General features: G+C 42.7%; 2 protein-coding genes across 5 annotated transcripts in view; both read left to right on the plus strand.

The window, feature by feature from the left end:
• The window catches only part of LOC139420199 (receptor-type tyrosine-protein phosphatase mu-like), a 300,083-nt gene extending 293,228 nt beyond the window's left edge, over positions 1-6,855 (plus strand). For all 3 annotated transcript variants that reach the window (XM_071170025.1, XM_071170026.1, XM_071170027.1), the window contains 2 exons: positions 5,847-5,982; positions 6,359-6,855. In XM_071170025.1, coding sequence (XP_071026126.1) covers positions 5,847-5,982; positions 6,359-6,412 — 190 coding nt within the window. In that variant the 3' untranslated portion in view covers positions 6,413-6,855. The remainder of the gene's footprint in view (positions 1-5,846; positions 5,983-6,358) is intronic.
• A 4,529-nt stretch (positions 6,856-11,384) lies between these two features.
• The window catches only part of LOC139420611 (GTP-binding protein Rheb), a 38,595-nt gene continuing 27,266 nt past the window's right edge, over positions 11,385-22,713 (plus strand). Inside the window, exons 1-2 of one of the 2 annotated variants that reach the window (XM_071170807.1) lie at positions 11,385-11,617; positions 22,543-22,614. In XM_071170807.1, the coding sequence (XP_071026908.1) occupies positions 11,566-11,617; positions 22,543-22,614 (124 nt within the window). In that variant the 5' untranslated portion in view covers positions 11,385-11,565. The remainder of the gene's footprint in view (positions 11,618-22,542; positions 22,615-22,713) is intronic. The other variant, XM_071170808.1, reaches the window with a different exon arrangement.

Below are 22,713 nucleotides of genomic sequence, written 5' to 3' on the forward strand. Positions count from 1 at the left end.
AATGTATGTAAACTTCTGACCCACTGGGAATGTGGTGAAAGAAATAAAAGCTGAAATAAATCATTTATTGACATTTCACATTCTTAAAATAAAGTTGTGATCCTAACTGACCTAAGACAGGACTTTTTTTACTAGGATTAGATGTCAGGAATTGTGAAATTCTGAGTTTCAATATATTTGGCTAAGGTGTATATAAACTTCCGACTTCAACTGTATTTAATTCAAAATGATCAAAAATCTCAATCTATTTCTATTTGACCCATTTAGTCTGGCCCAAGCCAACTTTTTTAACCAGACAAATCAGTGTGATATCACGGTGTGAATTTAAATGTGCAATCCATTCCAGGTTATCTCCACTTATGAAGTAGAAGAAATACAGGGGAGAGGCTGATCTGAATTACAAGAGGGATTCACATCAAATGAGCTTGTGGTTCCCGATGCTGCCCAGATTTAGCTTTTAATGCCCCGGTGGGAGAGGCCTCTGGGTGGGCCTCTGCCTCAGCTCAATCTGCCCTTCCTTATCTTCAGCAACCCCACTTTACTCAGAGAAATGGGGGGGGGGGGGGGAGATAGAGGAGGGGGAGAGAAGAGGCCCCAGTTGGGTGGGAAATTAGATTGGAAAGTAGAGGGAAGGAGGACGGCAGGGTGGTTGTGGATGTAGTCTGTGATTGGTGCTCTTTAACAGGTTTACCGGTCCGTTCTGTAAGCCAGAGAGTCCAGGAGAAAAAAACAAAACACCCACATACGTGACTCTTATTGTTAGTCTCCGGAGAGATTCCTATCGCCCGACCAGAGAGTCCGACACACACGCACACACATATAGTCACACACAGGCGCAGACACACATACACACACAAGATGCAGACACACATACACACACAAGATGCAGACATACACTAACCAGAGACAAACAGCCCACACAACACACACGTTCAACAAAGGTCAGAAAGAGAACACTGTCTATCTGCCTGATCTGACGATCTATTACCCTCGTATAGTGTACTATATCGGAAATAGGGTCCAAACATTCCCCAGAATAATGCGTAAGGCCAGAGGAATGTGGAGGTTGACAGAGGTTAACTCCTGAGTTGAGAGAGGAGAAGTAAACAGGTTTTATTCGTAAGGGAGAGTGGGGTAAGTTTAGCCACCCAAGTTGAGCCAAGGCAGTATGCTGAGCCACCCTTGTTTCTAGGAAACCGAACACAAAATGAATCATTTGACCAAATATTTAGGTAGAGGTCATCATTTCATGGAGTCTGTGAAGGAAGAAAACATGGAAAGCAAGTTAGATCCTAAAAACAGATTTTCACCAGGTCAAATTAGTTTGTGTTAGAGGTTTCATGATGCTTGTATCTAGACCAAAGTAGATCATTTAAAGATTGTTCAGTATGTCAGTTGGGGTCTCTATAAGCTTCAATATGAGGTCCTAAACCGAGCATGAACGTGCATCCTTGTAGATGTGTGGGCTAATATAGTCAAAAGATTTGCCTTGGGTTAAGTTGAGCCAATGGCAAGTTGAGCAAATTGAAACATTTTCTTCCCAGCTGTAATGCAAGGCAAAGACATCTGACTGGTAAAACCCTGGATCGTTGTTATTCTAACTTCCGCGACGCATATAAGGCCCTCCCCTGCCCTCCTTTCGGAAAAGCTGACCACGACTCCTTTTTGTTGCTTCCAGCCTGCAGACCGACTAAAACAAGAAGCTCCCGCGCTCAGGTCTGTTCAACGCTGGTCCGACCAATCTGATTCCACGCTTCAAGACTGCTTCGATCACATGGATTGGGATATGTTCCGCATTGCGTCCAACAACAACATTGAAGAATACGCTGATTCGGTTGGCAAGTTCATTAGAAAGTGCATTGGCGATGTTATACCCACAGCAACGATTAAAACATTCCCAAACCAGAAACCTTGGATTGATGGCAGCATTTGCGCGAAACTGAAAGCGCAAACCACTGCTTTCAACCAGGGCAAGGTGACCGGAAACATGACCCAATACAAACAGTGTAACTATTCCCTCCGCAAGGCAATCAAACAAGCTAAGCGTCAGTATAGAGACAAAGTAGAGTCGCAATTCAACGGCTCAGACACAAGAGGTATGTGGCAGGGTCTACAGTCAATCACGGATTACAAAAAGAAATCCAGCCCAGTCACGGACCAGGATGTCTTGCTCCCAGGCAGACTAAATAACTTTTTTGCCCGCTTTGAGGACAACACAGTGCCACTCACACGGCCCGCTACCAAAACCTGCGGACTCTCCTTCACTGCAGCCGACGTGAGTAAAACATTTAAACGTGTTAATCCTCGCATCCCCAGCTGCGTCCTCAGAGCATGCGCAGACCAGCTGGCTGGTGTGTTTACAGACATATTCAAGCAATCCTTATCCCAGTCTGCTGTTCCCACATCCTTCGAGGGCCACCATTGTTCCTGTTTCCAAGAAAGCTAAGGTAACTGAGCTAAACGACTACAGCTCCGTAGCACTCACTTCCGTCATCATGAAGTGCTTTGAGAGACTAGGCAAGGACCATATCACCTCCACCCTACCTGACACCCTAGAACCACTCCAATTTGCTTACCGCCACAATAGGTCCACAGACGACGCAACCACACTGCACACTGCCCTAACCCATCTGGACAAGAGGAATACCTATTTGAGAATGCTGTTTGTTCATCGACTACAGCTCAGCATTTAACACCATAGTACCCTCCAAACTCGTCATCAAGCTCGACCCCGCCCTGTGCAACTGGGTACTGGACTTCCTGAACGGGCCGCCCCCAGGTGGTGAGTGTAGGTAACATCTCCACCCCGCTGATCCTCAACACTGGGGCCCCACAAGGGTGCATTCTGAGCCCTCTCCTGTACTCTCTGTTCACCCACGACTGCGTGGCCATGCACGCCTCCAACTCAATCATCAAGTTTGCGGACGACACTACAGTGGTAGGCTTGATTACCAACAACGATGAGACGGCCTACAGGGAGGAGGTGAGGGTCCTCGGAGTGTGGTGTCAGGAAAATAACCTCACACTCAACGTCAACAAAACAAAGGAGATGATTGTGGATTTCAGGAAACAGCAGAAGGAGCACCCCCCTATCCACATCGACTTGACAGTAGTGGAGAGGGTAGTAAGTTTTAAGTTCCTCGGCTTACACATCACAGACAAACTGAATTGGTCCACCCACACAGACAGCGTTGTGAAGAAGGCGCAGCAGCGCCTCTTCAACCTCAGGAGGCTGAAGAAATTTGTCTTGTCACCAAAAGCACTCACAAACTTCTATAGATGCACAATCGAGAGCATGCTGTCGGGCTGTATCACCGCCTGGTACGGCAACTGCTCCGCCCACAACCGTAAGGCTCTCCAGAGTGTAGTGAGGTCTGCACAACGCATCACCGGGGGCAAACTACCTGCCCTCCAGGACACCAACCACCCGAGCCACTGCCTGTTCACCCCGCTATCATCCAGAAGGCGAGGTCAGTACAGGTGCATCAAAGCAGGAACCGAGAGACTGAAAAACAGCTTCTATCTCAAGGCCATCAGACTGTTAAACAGCCACCACTAACATTGAGTGGCTGCTGCCAACATACTGACGCAACTCCAGCCACTTTAATAATGGAAATTGATGTATAAAATGTATCACTAGCCACTTTAAAAGAATGCCACTTAATATAATGTTTACATACCCTACATTACTCATCTCATATGTATATACTGTACTCGATACCATCTATTGCATCTTGCCTATGCCGTTCTGTACCATCACTCATTCATATATCTTTATGTACATATTCTTTATCCCTTTACACTTGTGTTTATAAGGTAGTTGTTCTGAAATTGTTAGGTTAGATTACTTGTTGGTTATTACTGCATTGTCGGAACTAGAAGCACAAGCATTTCGCAACACTCGCATTAATATCTGCTAACCATGTGTATATGACAAATAACATTTGATTTGATTTTATCGCTGGGATTTGAGGTAACAGCAGGGCCTATATTAAGTGTTAAATTGGTACAAATTATTTTTTAGGTTTTGAAAGGATTTTGACAGTCAGATGTCTCTGAATCCAGTATGAAGGAAGTTAGACGTAGTTTCGTGAGCCCATGCTAACTAGCGTTAGCGCAACAACTGGAAGTCTATGGTATCTACTAGCATACTAGCAGTTACCATAGACTTCCAATCATTGCGCTAACGCTAGTTAGCAACTTCCTTCAAACAGCACGCAGAGACATACAATTTTATTTACAATTTCATTTGACTCTGGGGAAGTAGATGGATGGCTTGGTTGCCAAGATCCTGAAATATCCATTTAAGACTGTGTTAAAATATACTTAAAATGACGAAAACAAAACAGCGATTAGGTTTTGTTGAATTGTATTTGGGAAATAATAAGTTAAACCATTCAGTATAGACATTTTAACTTGCCCTGTCCCTCAGCTCAACTTACTCCATACCCGGGGGGGGGGGGTAAGTTGTGCTGAGACCACTTTTTTTGGACAAGCTATGTTTTGAAAACTGTGATGTTTAAATTAATTGTGACTATTCCCAGTGATACACAACATCCTAAAATACAATATATGTAGTTGTCTTTGTCAGAAAGAATACTATATTTCCCTTGACAGAGTGATGCTGAATGTAAAACATGGCTCAACTTACCCTACTCTCCCCTACACTGAACTCAAACTGCTTCCACTTGTGACACTTTGGGACTCTCCTTTTGCAACTCTTAAAAAGCTCTTTGTCTTTTCAGACAGTAACGTTGACCATCTGGAGTGTTTCTGAGGAAGAGCACTAACTACTTAGCGAGCCAGCTGTATGTTCCACAGTACGGGACCTAAAACATTTGACGGGCCTAATCATAGAATTACATATATATTACATAATTACATATTCAATAGGATCTCTGTGGTTCTAGTCATAAAGATTATTCATTTAACTATTACCTTTTATTGTTGCATAAACACAACCTGTCATGTGTTCATCTGATTTGTCAAACAATCACTTCAAACGGCTCCTTTACTAGGCTACCCGTCCACTCTCAACATATTACCAGCCTCAAAACAGTGGTGAATGGAAAAATGCATGTTACACAAAACACTAAAGTGTAATGACATTTGGCGATTGTCATTAGGCCAGAATGTATGCATCCACTGCTGTCCTCATGCGTCTCTGTGTCGGCCACTCATCTCTGCCTTGGCAAAATGTCAGTGTTCTTGTCAAACCGCATTGCATTTTGGAGTGTAGGCTATAGCACCAGTTTTCAAGTCCATTCGCTCATTTTCCATGCCTCTGACATGCGGTAATAATAAAAAGTGGTGTAATAGCTTACAGTTTTCTTGACATTTTGTTTTAATTATTGTGATAGGCTTCCTGTTTTACTGGTACCATCTTACTTTCACCCCACACATACTTGAGTATCAGTGGGTGGCCTGGCCACCTCTTGTAGTGGTGGAATGGCAGTATGGTGGCGCCATCTAGAGGGCAAAATCCAAAACAACAAGCACAGAAAGAGATTGGGAAGTTTAGACAAGCTTTATGTCAAACATGTCATGAACCTGTCACCATACAACACTAATAATGTTATTCATTCATTAAGCTTACATTTGGTCCAGGTAACACATTACTTAAAGCCTGTGTAATGTTAAAAAAATTGGACAAATTATACTTAATTTGGGGGTGGAAATGTTTTGCAAATCTGACAGGTTTTTATGGACTTATTATACAAATATTATGACTAGGTCTATGATCCAACCCTGTCTTTTTCTCTCTCTCTCTCTCTCGCTCTCTCTCTCTTTTCTCTCCTCTTTCTTTATTTCTTTCTTTCTTTCTTTCTTTCTTTCTTCCTTCTCAGGAATGGTGGAGGACGTAGCGGGACATTCGGTGCGATTAGCATCGTGTGCGAAATGCTCCGGCATCAGCGTTCAGTCGATGTGTTCCACGCGGTCAAAACACTGAGGAACAACAAACCCAACATGGTCGACTTACTGGTAAGAATCGGTGCTGATCTAGGATCAGTTCTCACTTTTAGATCATAAGGAATAACATGAGATGGAAGGGGAGGGGCTGATCCTATATCAGCACTCTTACTCTGAAATGATTTATGAATACAGACCCTAACCCTTATAGTGGTTTACTGGTCATCACTACAAATTCTGCAGTTACAACATGCTAATGGGTTCTTATGGGACAAGTTGTGCTGCTAAAGTCAGTTGAATTGAAAATTGCTGTTGACATTTTGAATAAGGAGAAAATATCACTGTGATTGTGAATCGCACAGCCATTAAAATGCAGTAATGAAAGTCAATTCAGCCATGTCTGGTCCAGTCACTGTCACTGATGTTCTCTTCTTCCCATCTTTCACAGGATCAATACAAGTTCTGCTATGAGGTGGCACTGGAGTACTTGAATTCTGGTTAGCTGTGCTGAAAGCTGCTCCCCTCATCTGTCCTACCCCCTTCAAGCCCCCTTCAAGCCCCCGCACCACAGCCCTCACAGCTTCCCTTGACACGGTCTCTTAAACCCGAGTGAATGTTGGTTACTGGAGGACAGAAATGAAGTGCTGTGTTCCGCTGGGCACGGGACAGGGTCGTGCCATCGCACCGCTACGGGACAGGGTCGTGCCATCGCACCGCTACGTGACAGGGTCGTGACATCGCACCGCTACGGGACAGGGTCGTGCCATCGCACCGCTACGGGACAGGGTCGTGCCATCGCACCGATACGGATTTAAGAAGAGGGGAGAGAGGGTTCCCCCAGTCTACTCTGAAATGGCTACGTTGACCCTGAACTTGATGAACTTTCCCCCTCGCATCTCTCATCCCTGCCCCCCCAACCCCTCTCCTCTCCTCTCTACTAGTCAGTGTTACTGCCCCCCCAACCCCTCTCCTCTCCTCTCCTCTAGTCAGTGTTACTGTAACCCCCCCCTCTCCTCTCCTCTCGTCAGTGTTACTGTAACCCCCCCCCCTCTCCTCTCTACTAGTCAGTGTTACTGTAACCCCCCCTCTCCTCTCCTCAGTGTTACTGTAACCTCCGCCTCTCCTCTCTACTAGTCAGTGTTACTGTAACCCCCCCCTCTCTCCTCTCCTCTCTACTAGTCAGTGTTACTGCCCCCCCAACCCCTCTCCTCTCCTCTCCTCTAGTCAGTGTTACTGTAGCCCCCCCCTCTCCTCTCTACTAGTCAGTGTTACTGTAACCCCCCCTCTCCTCTCCTCAGTGTTACTGTAACCTCCGCCTCTCCTCTCTACTAGTCAGTGTTACTGTAACCCCCCCTCTCTCCACTCCTCTCTACTAGTCAGTGTTACTGTAACCTCCCCCCTCTCCTCTCCTCTCTACTAGGCAGTGTTACTGTAACCCCCCCCCTCTCCTCTCCTCTCTACTAGTCAGTGTTAGTGTAACCCCCCCCCCCCCCCCCCCCCTCTCTCCTCTCCTCTCTACTAGACAGCACTACTGTATTTACCCTCACCGCCCCTCACTCAGAACAGTGCCTGAACAGGAGTTCACACTGATGTATTATATTGCCCATATGTCACCATCTCCCAACCCTCTCTATTGTTTCAACAAAAAAAGCTCTCCTCTTGCCAGTGACTCCTGTTTATTGCTTTTTTAATGCTCATCTGATGATCAATGTAATTTCTGTTTCTGTGGGTAAATGCGACATAAGCGTAATGATGATATGTTGGTTTTTAATCCACGTTTTTCATTTCCGTTGATATACAGTGGGGCAAAAAAGTATTTAGTCAGCCACCAATTGTGCAAAGTTCTCCCACTTAAAAAGATGAGAGGCCTGTAATTTTCATCATAGGTACACTTCAACTATGACAGGCAAAATTAGATTTTTTTTCTCCAGAAAATCACATTGTAGGATTTTTTATGAATTTATTTGCAAATTATGGTGGAAAATAAGTGTTTGGTCAATAACAAAAGTTTCTCTCAATACTTTGTTATATACCCTTTGTTGGCAATGACAGAGGTCAAACGTTTTCTGTAAGTCTTCACAAGGTTTTCATACACTGTTGCTGGTATTTTGGCCCATTCCTCCATACAGATCTCCTCTAGAGCAGTGACGTTTTGGGGCTGTTGCTGGGCAACACGGACTTTCAACTCCCTCCAAAGATTTTCTATGGGGTTGAGATCTGGAGACTGGCTAAGCCACTCCAGGACCTTGAAATGCTTCTTACGAAGCCACTCCTTCGTTGCCCGGGCGGTGTGTTTGGGATCATTGTCATGCTGAAAGACCCAGCCACGTTTCATCTTCAATGCCCTTGCTGATTTTCACTGAAAATCTCACAATACATGGCCCCATTCATTCTTTCCTTTACACGGATCAGTCGTCCTGGTCCCTTTGCAGAAAAACAGCCCCAAAGCATGATGTTTCCACCCCCATGCTTCACAGTAGGTATGGTGTTCTTTGGATGCAACTCAGCATTCTTTGTCCTCCAAACACGACGAGTTGAGTTTTTACCAAAAAGTTATATTTTGGTTTCATCTGACCATATGACATTCTCCCAATCTTCTTCTGGATCATCCAAATGCTCTCTAGCAAACTTCAGACGGGCCTGGACATGTACTGGCTTAAGCAGGGGGACACGTCTGGCACTGCAGGATTTGAGTCCCTGGCAGCGTAGTGTGTTACTGATGGTAGGCTTTGTTACTTTGGTCCCAGCTCTCTGCAGGTCATTCACTAGGTCAGGTTCTGTGTGGTTCTGGGATTTTTGCTCACCGTTCTTGTGATCATTTTGACCCCACGGGGTGAGAACTTGTGTGGAGCCCCAGATCGAGGGAGATTATCAGTGGTCTTGTATGTCTTCCATTTCCTAATAATTGCTCCCACAGTTGATTTCTTCAAACCAAGCTGCTTACCTATTGCAGATTCAGTCTTCCCAGCCTGGTGCAGGTCTACAATTTTGTTTCTGGTGTCCTTTGACAGCTCTTTGGTCTTGGCCATAGTGGAGTTTGGAGTGTGACTGTTTGAGGTTGTGGACAGGTGTCTTTTATACTGATAACAAGTTCAAACAGGTGCCATTAATACAGCTAACGAGTGGAGGACAGAGGAGCCTCTTAAAGAAGAAGTTACAGGTCTGTGAGAGCCAGAAATCTTGCTTGTTTGTAGGTGACCAAATACTTATTTTCCACCATAATTTGCAAATAAATTCATAAAAAATCCTACAATGTGATTTTCTGGATTTTTTCCCTCATTTTGTCTGTCATAGTTGAAGTGTACCCATGATGAAAATTACAGGCCTCGCTCATCTTTTTAAGTGGGAGAACTTGCACAATTGGTGGCTGACTAAATACTTTTTTGCCCCACTGTATATATATTTTTTACAATGTTTGTTAATATGGTGAAGCGGTTTGACATGTATAGCTAAAGTTGAACCGGCATTAAGAAAGAAAGTGAAATCTTAAATGTTTATGCTGCCATCGCTTTGGTTGCTATTAGTATCGTTGTGCTGGCAGGAGGAAAAAAAGCTGTCCTGTAAACGTCCACACCAAGCTTTTCATCAGGTCAACAGATCCAAAGCTTAATTAATTGCGGTCATTATTGTTAATATTGTAAATATTTTAAGTTGGACCGACTATTTATTCATTGAGCGTTTTTGTGAAGCACATTGAGTGACAATCATATTTTTTGGGGACTTTTTTTTGCATAATGTTGACCAGATGTATTGTAAGCCTTGTATTTATCTTGTATGGAAGAAAAAAAACTACTCAAACTTACAAATACATACATATCTATTGATATGTGTTTTTTGTGTGTTGTGCAGATTTTATTCTCATCCATTTTTAGCTAGCAGTGGCTAAAGTTTGAAGTGGCTGTTTAAAGAAATCTGATCCATGGATTATAGTTCTCCTGGCTCATAGACTACTTTCAGAAATCTGATCCATGGATTACAGTTTCTCCTGGCTCATAGACTACTTTCAGAAATCTGATCCATGGATTACAGTTTCTCCTGGCTCATAGACTACTTTCAGAAATCTGATCCATGGATTACAGTTTCTCCTGGCTCATAGACTACTTTCAGAAATCTGATCCATGGATTACAGTTTCTCCTGGCTCATAGACTACTTTCAGAAATCTGATCCATGGATTACAGTTTCTCCTGGCTCATAGACTACTTTCAGAAATCTGATCCATGGATTACAGTTTCTCCTGGCTCATAGACTACTTTCAGAAATCTGATCCATGGATTACAGTTTCTCCTGGCTCATAGACTACTTTCAGAAATCTGATCCATGGATTACAGTTTCTCCTGGCTCATAGACTACTTTCAGAAATATGAGCCATGGATTACAGTTTCTCCTGGCTCATAAACTACTTTCAGAAATATGATCCATGGATTACAGTTTCTCCTGGCTCATAGACTACTTTCAGAAATCTGATCCATGGATTACAGTTTCTCCTGGCTCATAGACTACTTTCAGAAATCTGATCCATGGATTACAGTTTCTCCTGGCTCATAGACTACTTTCAGAAATATGAGCCATGGATTACAGTTTCTCCTGGCTCATAGACTACTTTCAGAAATATGATCCATGGATTACAGTTTCTCCTGGCTCATAGACTACTTTCAGAAATATGATCCATGGATTACAGTTTCTCCTGGCTCATAGACTACTTTCAGAAATCTGATCCATATCCTTTGATCCATATCTGAAGACCATATCCTTTGTACATTGGCAGAAATATATTGAGGCAAGAAACTGCGAGACCCAGCATGCAACAGCATGTGATCTCACCAAATATTTCCTAATTTAACCCCACTCTGCCTCATTGGGATAATTATGGGAGATTGTCAGTCCTCTCCTCGCTGGTGGCGCTCTACAGTTTCAATGTGACGTTGTATTCTGTAACAGTCAATGGAATCATTGCTATAATATGAAGTTACATGTACTGCAAGTATATAAGTCACCACAAGATGGCAGCAGAGACCAGAACCTTTATAAACCCATTGTCAATGAACCCATGCAAGGTGAGATCTATGCGCCCATGTCGTCTCGTCTGCTGCTGACTTTCTGGTTGGAACTGCTTTGTTTCGAATTGCAAATTCATGTCAATAATAAATATGATACCTATATATTTCTAAAAAGGCCAATATGATGTGTACCAACAGAAGGATCTGCACACGTTCTCAGTTAAGCCTCAAGATTTAGTTGTGACACTCATAACACATCATGCGCGAGTTACCTTTCTTGACATTTCTACATGACAGAAATTGCTGTCAGAGTGCCATCATAACGGAATTGATAGTAGATTCTCCAGTCGTTGTAATCTTTGAGAGCCAATGAATTTCGTGCTTCTAAAAACGGTGAATAAACCGTATCCAACCGCAGCTCAAGATGAGGACAGAGACCCTCCTTTCTGCGTAAGCGCAACCAACCAACAGTGGGCATTCATTAATATTTCTTTGGGAGAGGGGTATAGTATACAGATGCGTGACTACTTTTCGCTAAATAGTTTTTTATTTAAACGAGCTAATTGCAGGTGCAATTCTGATCCTTGTTGTTTTTAACATAGCATTTGAGATCTGTTCCAGTTTTTGATAATTTTGATGTATTGTCGCTGCTAAAAGATGCCGCAGCCGAAATCCCGAAAAATCGCCGTCCTGGGCTACAGATCCGTCGGTAAGTGGGCGCAATTCAGTCGTTTTCAGTGGCGGCGAGGTCTATTGTGCGGTTTCTATGTAGGCGAGTTCAATGACGTTAGCTTCACATACAACTAGCCAGATGTCAACGGCATGCTCATATCGAGCGGCTACTACAACAATGTCCGCTGCCTGGTCAATTGTTGCTGTTGAATCAGCCAGTCAGCTGAATGTCACTCAACTGGAAACCCACGACTCTAGAGATTTAGTTTACAACTGTAGCATAGGCCTTCCTCTACTAGCCAGCGTTAGTAGGCCTCCCACTGAAATCACCATTTAAATGGCAGTCTATAGTTAATTGCGTTATGCACATTACTTTATATCATGTTTTATATTTTTTGTTACGTCAATGTTGTTACGCAAGACACTAACTAGCAAGACGCCACAGCAGGTGTGGACAGCAGGAGCGGTCCTGATGCTGGGACTTAGTACCCCAGCTAGCACATTTGGTTTCTTAAAATTGTGGAAACGAACGTTTTTTTTGTTTCCCATTGATTCTGTGAACGAAGCAATTCGTTTTTAGGTTGCAGGGAGGTTCTGATAAGGTTTTACTATGGTTCCGTGAAAGTTTTCCTGGGAGCTTTTATTAACGTTCTGAGAATGGAAATCATAGTTTATTTGAAGGTTTTTTAATAACTTTAAAATGTTCACTGGATGTTTCAATAAGACTTTTACTAACACTGCTAGTTTAGTATGTTGAACTCCAAGCACAGGTGGGACAAATGGAAATGAATTTTCTTAAGCATTCAAACGTGTGTTTTTAAATTTATTGTAGCACGGTGTCAGAGAGATTCAAACCTATGATCTTCAGTTCTCTATCCATGTAATTAGTCCACTGCGCCACCAGGATGGAGATACCAACCCATGTGTTTTTTTTAATTGTTTTTTTACTCATAGAAAGCTGTTCCGTTTAGTCTTCAAACACCATATATCAAAGGAAACAAGCACTCATTAAGATCAGGTGTGGCCAATTAATGGGCACAGCCAACACACTTTACAAGATAGAGAGTTTGGACACTGAAAACACAACTTTTTTCAATGACATTCTTAGAACGTTCTTTGAACATTACTAATGGTTTCTTGTGTTTTTCATGGAAAGGTTTCTAAATGTTCTGAGAACATGACTTAAAATATAACCGTGAGGAAACCTTGTGGAAACGTTATGCAGTATTGTATTGAGTTATTGAAATTCCCATAGGAGAGCGTTGTTTCTTAACATTCTCTGAACTGTTTGAGAACATTCCTAGAACAATGTAATGTAATCATCAATGTAATCATGTTTGAACTTTTAGGAAACGTTCTGTTAGTATCACTTTGCAGAAATCACTTCCTGCCATTTCCTGATTGCTAAAACTATAATAGTTCGCCTAATTTCAGTTTGTGACAAAATAAGCTCATCAGAATCATTAAATCATTGAATCATTGTACCATCTAAATCGCTGTCAAATATATTTTCTATAGCCAAAAATATTGTTGTTTGACCTGTTTGAATCTGGTGTACAAAACCAAAAATAAAAGACGCAAAAACCTAAACTTAAGAACGGGAAGCATAGAAATAGCGCACATAATGGATCTACCACTTTTTAGACTTGTTTTCAAGTAGGATGATTGATCTATAACTCACATTGCTATGTGAATTTGGTTAGGTCACCCCCCCAAAACATGTGCTGAGAATGTTCCAAAGCTAAGAAACTATTCTGCACCATTCCCAGAACATTGTGGGAAGGTTGTGTGCAAAAATAACCATAGGACAACCGCACTCTTATGAAACATATGGTTCTCAGAACGTTATGTGCTAGCTGGGATGTCACGACTCAGGAGAGTAGAAGTGTGAATGTGGTAGTTTTTTATGAAGGAATTTGTCTGTTACCTCAAAGGACATTCCATATGCTAGTGAACAGTGGATAGGTTACCTGTCCAAAACTTTTAGAATTAACTGTAACTTTTGAATTGACCAAACTCAGCAACATAATCTGATTACTGATTACTTTTAGTTGCTTCTGAATGACTTTCCCCTTTGGGTGCATTAGAAGAAGACAACAAGGATTCATCAAACACATGTGGTGTGTCATCATAGTGGTCTGACTTGTGTTCACTCATTCAGATGGAACAAACTTACATTTGCGCCTTTTTTCCATGTTGAATTTCATTGAGTAAACAGAAAGGTGTCAATGTATTTTTTTCTGAATTTAAAATAAGTAATCATCTAGTTTTTCAAAAGTAGCCTATCTGTAATCTGATTTTATATTTTTTGTTGTTGCTGGTAAAGTAACAGTTTGTTTTTGGTAATCAGATTGCATGTAATCAGTTACTCCCCAACCCTACTAGTGAAGTGAAGAAAACCAGTAATTGCATGCTGGCCTAATTCAATGACTTACATTTTGGCTCCTGAGTGGCGCAGCAGTCTAAGGCACTGCATTGCAGCGCTAGAGGCGTCACTACGGACCCAGGTTCGATCCCAGGCTGTATCACAACCAGATGTGATCGGGCTTTTGATAAGATTTAAGTTTGGCTTGGATGCACATTTTATGTGGTTGAAATACTGTCAGCTTTTATGACGCTGATAAAGATAACACCTTTACAGACGGTCTCTAACCGTGCATTCATTTTCTCAAGATGCTGAAATAAAAAATCAGATTTCTCTACTCCTGTTCCCGAGTCAAAATGTACATTTGGTGTATCATTTTACTGCATGAAATGCTTAATTCTGCAGGAGTCAATATTATACACTGCTCAAAAAAATAAAGGGAACACTAAAATAACATATCCTAGATCTGAATGAATAAAATGTTCTTATTAAATACTTTTTTCTTTACATAGTTGAATGTGCTGACAACAAAATCACACAAATGATCAATGGAAATCAAATTTATCAACCCATGAAGGTCTGGATTTGGAGTCACACTCAAAATATTAAAGTGGAAAACCACACTACAGGCTGATCCAACTTTGATGTAATGTCCTTAAAACAAGTCAAAATGAGGCTCAGTAGTGTGTGTGGCCTCCACGTGCCTGTATGACCTCCATACAACGCCTGGGCAAGCTCCTGATGAGGTGGCGGATGGTCTCCTGAGGGATCTCCTCCCAGACGTGGACTAAAGCATCCACCAACTCCTGGACAGTCTGTGGTGCAACGTGGCGTTGGTGGATGGAGCGAGACATGATGTCCCAGATGTGCTCAATTTAATTCAGGTCTGGGGAACGGGCGGGCCAGTCCAAAGCATCAATGCCTTCCTCTTGCAGGAACTGCTGACACACTCCAGCCACATGAGGTCTTGCATTAGGAGGAACCCAGGGCCAACCGCACCAGCATGTGGTCTCACAAGGGGTCTGAGGATCTCATCTCGGTACCTAATGGCAGTCAGGCTACCTCTGGCGAGCACATGGAGGGCTGTGCGGCCCCCCAAAGAAATGCCACCCCACACCATGACTGACCCACCGCCAAACCGGTCATGCTGGAGGATGTTGCAGGCAGCAGAAAGTTCTCCACGGCGTCTCCAGACTCTGTCACGTCTGTCACATGTGCTCAGTGTGAACCTGCTTTCATCTGTGAAGAGCACAGGGTGCCAGAGGCGAATTTGCCAATCTTGGTGTTCTCTGGCAAATGCCAAACTTCCTGCACGGTGTTGGGCTGTAAGCACAGCCCCCACCTGTGGACGTCGGGCTCTCATACCACCCTCATGGAGTCTGTTTCTGACCGTTTGAGCAGACACATGCACATTTGTGGCCTGCTGGAGGTAATTTTGCAGGGCTCTGGCAGTGCTCCTCCTGCTCCTCCTTGCGCAAAGGCGGAGGTAGCGGTCTTGCTGCTGGGTTGTTGCCCTCCTACGGCCTCCTCCACATCTCCTGATGTATTGGCCTGTCTCCTGGTATCGCCTCCATGCTCTGGACACTACGCTGACAGACACAGCAAACCTTCTTGCCACAGCTCGCATTGATGTACCATCCTGGATGAGCTGCACTACCTGAGCCACTTGTGTGGGTTGTAGACTCTGTCTCATGCTACCACTAGAGTGAAAGCACAGCCAGCATTCAAAAGTGACCAAAACATCAGCCAGAAAGCATAGTGGTCTGTGGTCACCAACTGCAGAACCACTCTTTTATTGGGGGTGTCTTGCTAATTGCCTATAATTTCCACCTGTTGTCTATTCCATTTGCACAACAGCATGTGAAATTTATTGTCAATCAGTGTTGCTTCCTAAGTGGACAGTTTGATTTCACAGAAGTGTGATTGACTTGGAGTTACATTGTGTTGTTTAGGTGTTCCCTTTATTTTTTTGAGCAGTGTATTACACTGATGTTTTCGACCTACAGTCAGTGTCCAGATTTCAGCTTGGCTAATATTGCATTTAACCCATCTGAACAATACAGTTCCCTTGATGTGCCATTTTGAAGTCCTTGTTAAATTTGTGTTGTGCCTCATCCATCCTCTTTTACCACTTTACCAAATCTTTCCCAAACTGACTTTTGACCCTCCCTTCTCTTTATTTTCACCTCTCCATTTCGCATCTTTTCTCTTATTGAATTAAACCGAAATTGTCATTTTTGCCTCAGTGGATCAAAGTGAACTTTTCCTGCCCAAGTTCCCAAAAGCATTTGGCAGTTGGCTTGTATTTGTTGCGCTACAGTAAGGCCTTAATGCTTAGGCTACGCGCTAACTGCAGATAAAAAATAATGAATGACAAAACTCAATGTATGTAGCCTATAGATACAGTGGGGCAAGAAAGTATTTAGTCAGCCACCAATTGTGCAAGTTCTCCCACTTAAAAATATGAGAGGCCTGTAATTTTCATCATAGGTACACTTCAACTATGACAGACAAAATGAGGGAAAAAATCCAGAAAATCACATTGTAGGATTTTTAATGAATTTATTTGCAAATTATGGTGGAAAATAAGTATTTGGTCACCTACAAACAAGCAAGATTTCTGGCTCTCACAGACCTGTAACTTCTTCTTTAAGAGGCTCCTCTGTCCTCCACTCGTTAGCTGTATTAATGACACCTGTTTGAACTTGTTATCAGTATAAAAGACACATGTCCACAACCTCAAACAGTCACACTCCAAACTCCACTATGGCCAAGACCAAAGAGCTGTCAAAGGACACCAGAAACAAAATTGTAGACCTGCACCAGGCTGGGAAGACTGAATCTGCAATAGGTAAGCATCTCCCTCGATCTGGGGCTCCACGCAAGATCTCACCCCGTGGGGTCAAAATGATCACAAGAACGGTGAGCAAAAATCCCAGATCCACATGGGGGGACCTAGTGAATGACCTGCAGAGAGCTGGGACCAAAGTAACAAAGCCTACCATCAGTAACACACTACGCCGCCAGGGACTCAAATCCTGCAGTGCCAGACGTGTCCCCCTGCTTAAGCCAGTACATGTCCAGGCCCGTCTGAAGTTTGCTAGAGAGCATTTGGATGATCCAGAAGAAGATTGGGAGAATGTCATATGGTCAGATGAAACCAAAATATAACTTTTTGGTAAAAACTAAACTCGTCGTGTTTGGAGGACAAAGAATGCTGAGTTGCATCCAAAGAACATCATACCTACTGTGAAGCATGGGGGTGGAAACATCATGCTTTGGGGCTGTTTTTTGCAAAGGGACCAGGATGACTGATCCATGTAAAGGAAAGAGTGAATGGGTCCATGTATCGTGAGATTTTGAGTGAAAACCTCCTTCCATCAGCAAGGGCATTGAAGATGAAACGTGGCTGGGTCTTTCAGCATGACAATGATCCCAAACACACCGCCCGGGCAACGAAGGAGTGGCTTCGTAAGAAGCATTTCAAGGTCCTGGAGTGGCCTAGCCAGTCTCCAGATCTCAAGCCCATAGAAAATCTTTGGAGGGAGTTGAAAGTCTGTGTTGCCCAGCAACAGCCCCAAAACATCACTGCTCTAGAGGAGATCTACATGGAGGAATGGCCCAAAATACCAGCAACAGTGTGTGAAAACCTTGTGAAGATTTCCCAACAAAGGGGTATGTAACAAAGTATTGAGAAACTTTTGTTATTGACCAAATACTTATTTTCCGCCATAATTTGTTTGCAAATAAATTCGCGGATAGAACCACAGGGACTGTGGGATATGAGTCAACCCGCAGATATAACCACAGGGACTGCGGGATATGAGTCATCCCGTGGATATAACCACAGGGACTGCGGGATATGAGTCAACCCGCGGATAGAACCACAGGGACTGTGGGAAATGAGTCAACCCGCGGATAGAACCACAGGGACTGTGGGATATGAGTCAACCAGCAGATAGAACCACAGGGACTGTGGGATATGAGTCAACCCGCGGATAGAACCACAGGGACTGCGGGATATGAGTCAACCCGCGGATATAACCACAGGGACTGCGGGATATGAGTCAACCTGCGCATCACTATTAGACGTGTCACCTTGATATTACCATTAATGTCAGAGGTTGAGCCCTTGACATGATAGTCTCAAAACTATTTTCAGAACTTGGTCCACAAGGTGCAGTGGATATTTTCCATGCCAGAGATGTTGGTATTACTGTCCGGTTTTGAATGTGGCCCATATGTCACAGCTTCCAGTCCTTATACCAACCTCGCGGCTTTGGTTCACAAAGAACATGGAATAATGTTGGACCTCAAAGCATAGTTAAGCAAACTTTTTAATAATATCTTTCCACCATTGCCGTACAAATGTACACCACAAGTGTAGTAAAATCCCTGTTGCAAAATCATAGCAGTATACTATAGGCCTTTCCATTTAGTTTGGTTCATTCACAAGACAAGTCCAAGAAAATCAAGACCATAGACTACAGTATAAGGATTAAATGTTCGGCCTGTCATTTCCAGTGTTCACATACATTCTAAAGACAATTGGTAATGTCCCCATTTTTCAGTCTTTATGTCCTCATAAAACCTTTTTTTGCCAGATTATTGTACTCCAGCTATTCCTGTTTTATTTAAAACATCTTCAGCTTTCCTACTATAATATGCTGCATATGTTGTACTGTATACTAAAGACTCAAAAGGACACCCGCAGTGGGTTACAGCGACTCATACATAGCCAATCTGTTAATTGGCATGTCTCCAGTCTTTGTGATAGTCATGCTGAATCTTTAAATATGTCCTGTGTTCATAGGCGTTGGCTCGTGCCTCATTAAAGCCACTGAAGAGGAAGGAGAAAATTGGTTTGTACAGTGCCATGGAATACACTACTCCTTCCTGTTTCTCCACACATTGTGTCAGGTCACTGCATATTCTGCAACTCCTGCATCTGGGCATTGTTTTGAGGTCGCATACAATTACAGAGAGAGAACTGTATGTTCAGATGTTTTTGTCCCAGGGTCTATTTATAGTTCAGAGGATGCCTGTGTTCTCGTCACACTTAAACTGCTAGCAGGTTTGATAACCTGGTTAGAATGATGTACATTCCCCATGCATTTCTAATGTGTCATCAGCAAACCAAACTGAAAACTGGTGTGAAACCGGGTTAACATTATGTAGGCCAGGGTTCCCCAACTGGCGGGGCCTGCGGGTGGTTTTATTTGGCCCCCCCACAGGTTTTGAGCAGTGTTTTAAAATATATCTATTTTAAAAGTTGTATTATTTTGGAAAGTGATTTTAATTTTGGAATTCAAAGTATTCCATCGCATAATAGAGATGTGGTCGTATACAAATAATAATTATAACTGATTGGATTTATATCAAACTTTTCTACTAACTTTACATCGTAGGGAGAAACTCACCTCATCCACCCTCAATGTGTAGCACCCACCTCAGCGATGCACGGTGACAACTGTTGTGCCGGAGCGCTCATCACACATCATCTGTCAGGTGGAGAGACCACAGGGAGTGACACGACAGAGTCAGGACACCCGTTTTAGCGTCCCATCTGAAAGACGGCACCATAAAAACATTGGCCCCCGGCTGAATCTAGTTGTTGATACCTGATGTAGGCTATTTCCAATGGTGTTCATCAAACCAGGCTGAGAACTTAAGTCGTTTTTGGGGTATCTGTACTTGACTTTGCTATTTTATATTTTCGACAATTTTTACCACTACATTCCTAAAGGAAATAATGTACCTTTTACTTCATACATTTTCCCTGACACCCAAAAGTACTCGTTACATTTTGAATGTTTAGCAGGACAGGAAAATTGTCCAATTCACACACTTATCCAAGGAACATCCCTGGTCATCACTACTGCCTCTGATCTGGTGGACTCACTAAACACAATGCTTTGTAAATTATGTCTGAGCTTTGGAGTGTGCTCCTGGCTATCCGTAAAAAAAAGTTAATGGTGCCATCTGTTTCGCTTAAAGCAACAATATGTAACTTTTTGGGCGAGCTGACCAAATTCACAAACAAATGTGAGTAGATTTCATTCCCTTTGAAAGCAAGTCTAAGAAGCAGTAGATCTGTTCTATGTGCGCTATTTCTATGCTTCCCGTTCTGCAGTTTCGTTTTTACATATTTTACTATGGCTTTTGTACACCGGCTTCAAACAGCTGAATAAACATTATTTTTGACTGCTTGTTTGGTCTCTGAAACTGAAATGTAGAATTTTAGCAACCAGGAAATGGCGGAGCAATTTCTGCATAGTGCATTTTTTATATAAGGAACTTGAGATTATGCTTAAGTATAGTTGAAGTCGAAAGTTTACATACACTTAGGTTGGCGACAATACATTTCTTGTTAACAAACTACAGTTTTAGCAAGTCGGTTAGACATCTACTTTGTGCATGACACAAGTAATTTTTCCAACAATTGTTTTCAGATTATTTAACTTATAATTCACTGAATCACAATTCCAGTGGGTCAGAAGTTTACATACACTAAGTTGATTTTGCCTTTAAACAGCTTGGAAAATTCCAGAAAATGGTGTCATGGCTTTAGAAGCTTCTGATAGGCTAATTTACATAATTTGAGTCAATTGGAGGTGTATCTGTGGATGTATTTCAAGGCCTACCTTCAAACTCAGTGCCTCTTTGCTTGACATCATGGGAAAATCAAAAATAAATCAGCCAAGACCTCAGAAAAAAATGGTAGACCTCCACAAGTCTGGTTCATCCTTGGGAGCAATTTCCAAACGCCTGGAGGTACCACGTTCATCTGTACAAACAATAGTACGCAAGTATAAACACCATGGGACCACGCAGCTGTCATATCGCTCAGGAAGGAGACGCATTCTGTCTCCTAGAGATGAGCGTACTTTGGTGTGAAAAGTGCAAATCAATCCCAGAACAACAGCAAAGGACCTTGTGAAGATGCTGGAGGAAACCGGTACAAAAATATCTATCCACAGTAAAACAAGTCCTATATTGACATAACCTGAAAGGCCGATCAGCAAGGAAGAAACCACTGCTCCAAAACCTGCATAGAAAAGCCAGATTACAGTTTGCAACTGCACGTGGGGAAAAAGGTTGTCCTCTGGTCTGATGAAACCAAAATAGAACTGTTTGGCCATAATGACCATCGTTGTGTTTGGAGGAAAAAGGGGGAGGCTTGCAAGTCGAAGAACACCATCCCAACCGTGAAGCACGGGGGTGGCAGCATCATGTTGTGGGGGTGCTTTGCTGCAGGAGGAACTGGTGCACTTCACAAAATAGATGGCAGGAAAATGTGGATATATTGAAGCAACATCTCGATATATCAGTCAGGAAGTTAAAGCTTGGTCGCAAATGGGTCTTCCGAATGGAGAATTACCCCAAGCATACTTCCAAAGCTGTATCAAAATGGCTTAAGGACAACAAAGTCATGGTATTGGAGTGGCCATCACAAAGCCCCGACCTCAATCCAATAAAAAATGGATGGCAGAACTGAAAAAGCATGTGTGAGCAAGGAGGCCTACAAACCTGACTCGGTTACACCAGCTCTGTCAGGAGGAATGGGCCAAAATTCACCCAACTTATTGTGGGAAGCTTGTGGAAGGCTACCTGAAACATTTGACCCAAGTTAAACAATTTAAAGGCAATGCTACCAAATACTAATTGAGTGTATGTAAACTTCTGACCCACTGGGAATGTGATAAAAGCTGAAATCATTCTCTCTACTATTATTCTGGCATTTCACATTCTTAAAATAAAGTGGTGATCCTAGCTGACCTAATACATGGAATTGTTACTAGGATTAAATGTCAGGAATTGTTAAACTGAGTTTAAATGTATTTGGCTAAGGTGTTTGTAAACTTCTGACTTCAACTGTATATTTAAAACCCAATTAACTTTTAGACTTTTACTCAAATAGTATTTTACTGGGTGACTTTCACTTTTACGCGAGTCATTTTCTATTAAGGTAACTTTACTTTTACTCAATGATGACATTGTGTATTTTTTTCCACAACTGATTCTGTGCTTTTCCAATGCGTTTTCCTCAAACCTAAACTGAAACCGTGTTCGAATGGTGTACATTTCCTACACATTGTGACTATCCTTCGCTGAAAGAGCCCAACATACTACAAGTGGAATCCACAAAGAATCTGAAAGCATTTCAAACTATGTAGCCTATTTTATATTAATCTCAATCATCTGCATGTGTGTGTCCCTGGATTTTCACCTCCCGGGGAGACAAGATAGTTCATTTTGGACTGGGAGGTGATCATTCAGCATTGATGCGAGACTAGTGGAGCGTTGAAAATGGGAGCGAGCTTCTCATTCATTCTGACGCTCCACTCCTCCGGGCTTTTCCCACAGAGCGAGAGAGTTCATGTCTCTCCAGCCATGCATAGCAGTACTCCACTCTCTTTTTGTTATAGCAACAGGCTGCGACATATATATTATATATAAGGGCTGTATAGGAGCGTTTAGATGGAGTAAGGCCTCTGCATTCACACAAGGAAGTCAGAGTATAATGCTGATGAATTACAACATATGTCAATCAAAGGACATCGATCAGCGAAGATTCTCCATTTTCTCCTTTGCAGGTAAATCCTCCTTGACAATACAGTTTGTGGAAGGCCAGTTTGTCGACTCATATGACCCAACCATTGAAAACAGTAAGTGTGTGATGTCATCACCGGTCCCCCTCCAGGTTTCTGAGTTCTGGACACAGACAGGTGCATGTCTCTAGGCTCCTCATTCAGTTCACACATCTC

The sequence above is a fragment of the Oncorhynchus clarkii genome, chromosome 11, assembly GCF_045791955.1.
Source record: "Oncorhynchus clarkii lewisi isolate Uvic-CL-2024 chromosome 11, UVic_Ocla_1.0, whole genome shotgun sequence".
Classification (NCBI taxonomy): Eukaryota; Metazoa; Chordata; class Actinopteri; order Salmoniformes; family Salmonidae; genus Oncorhynchus; species Oncorhynchus clarkii.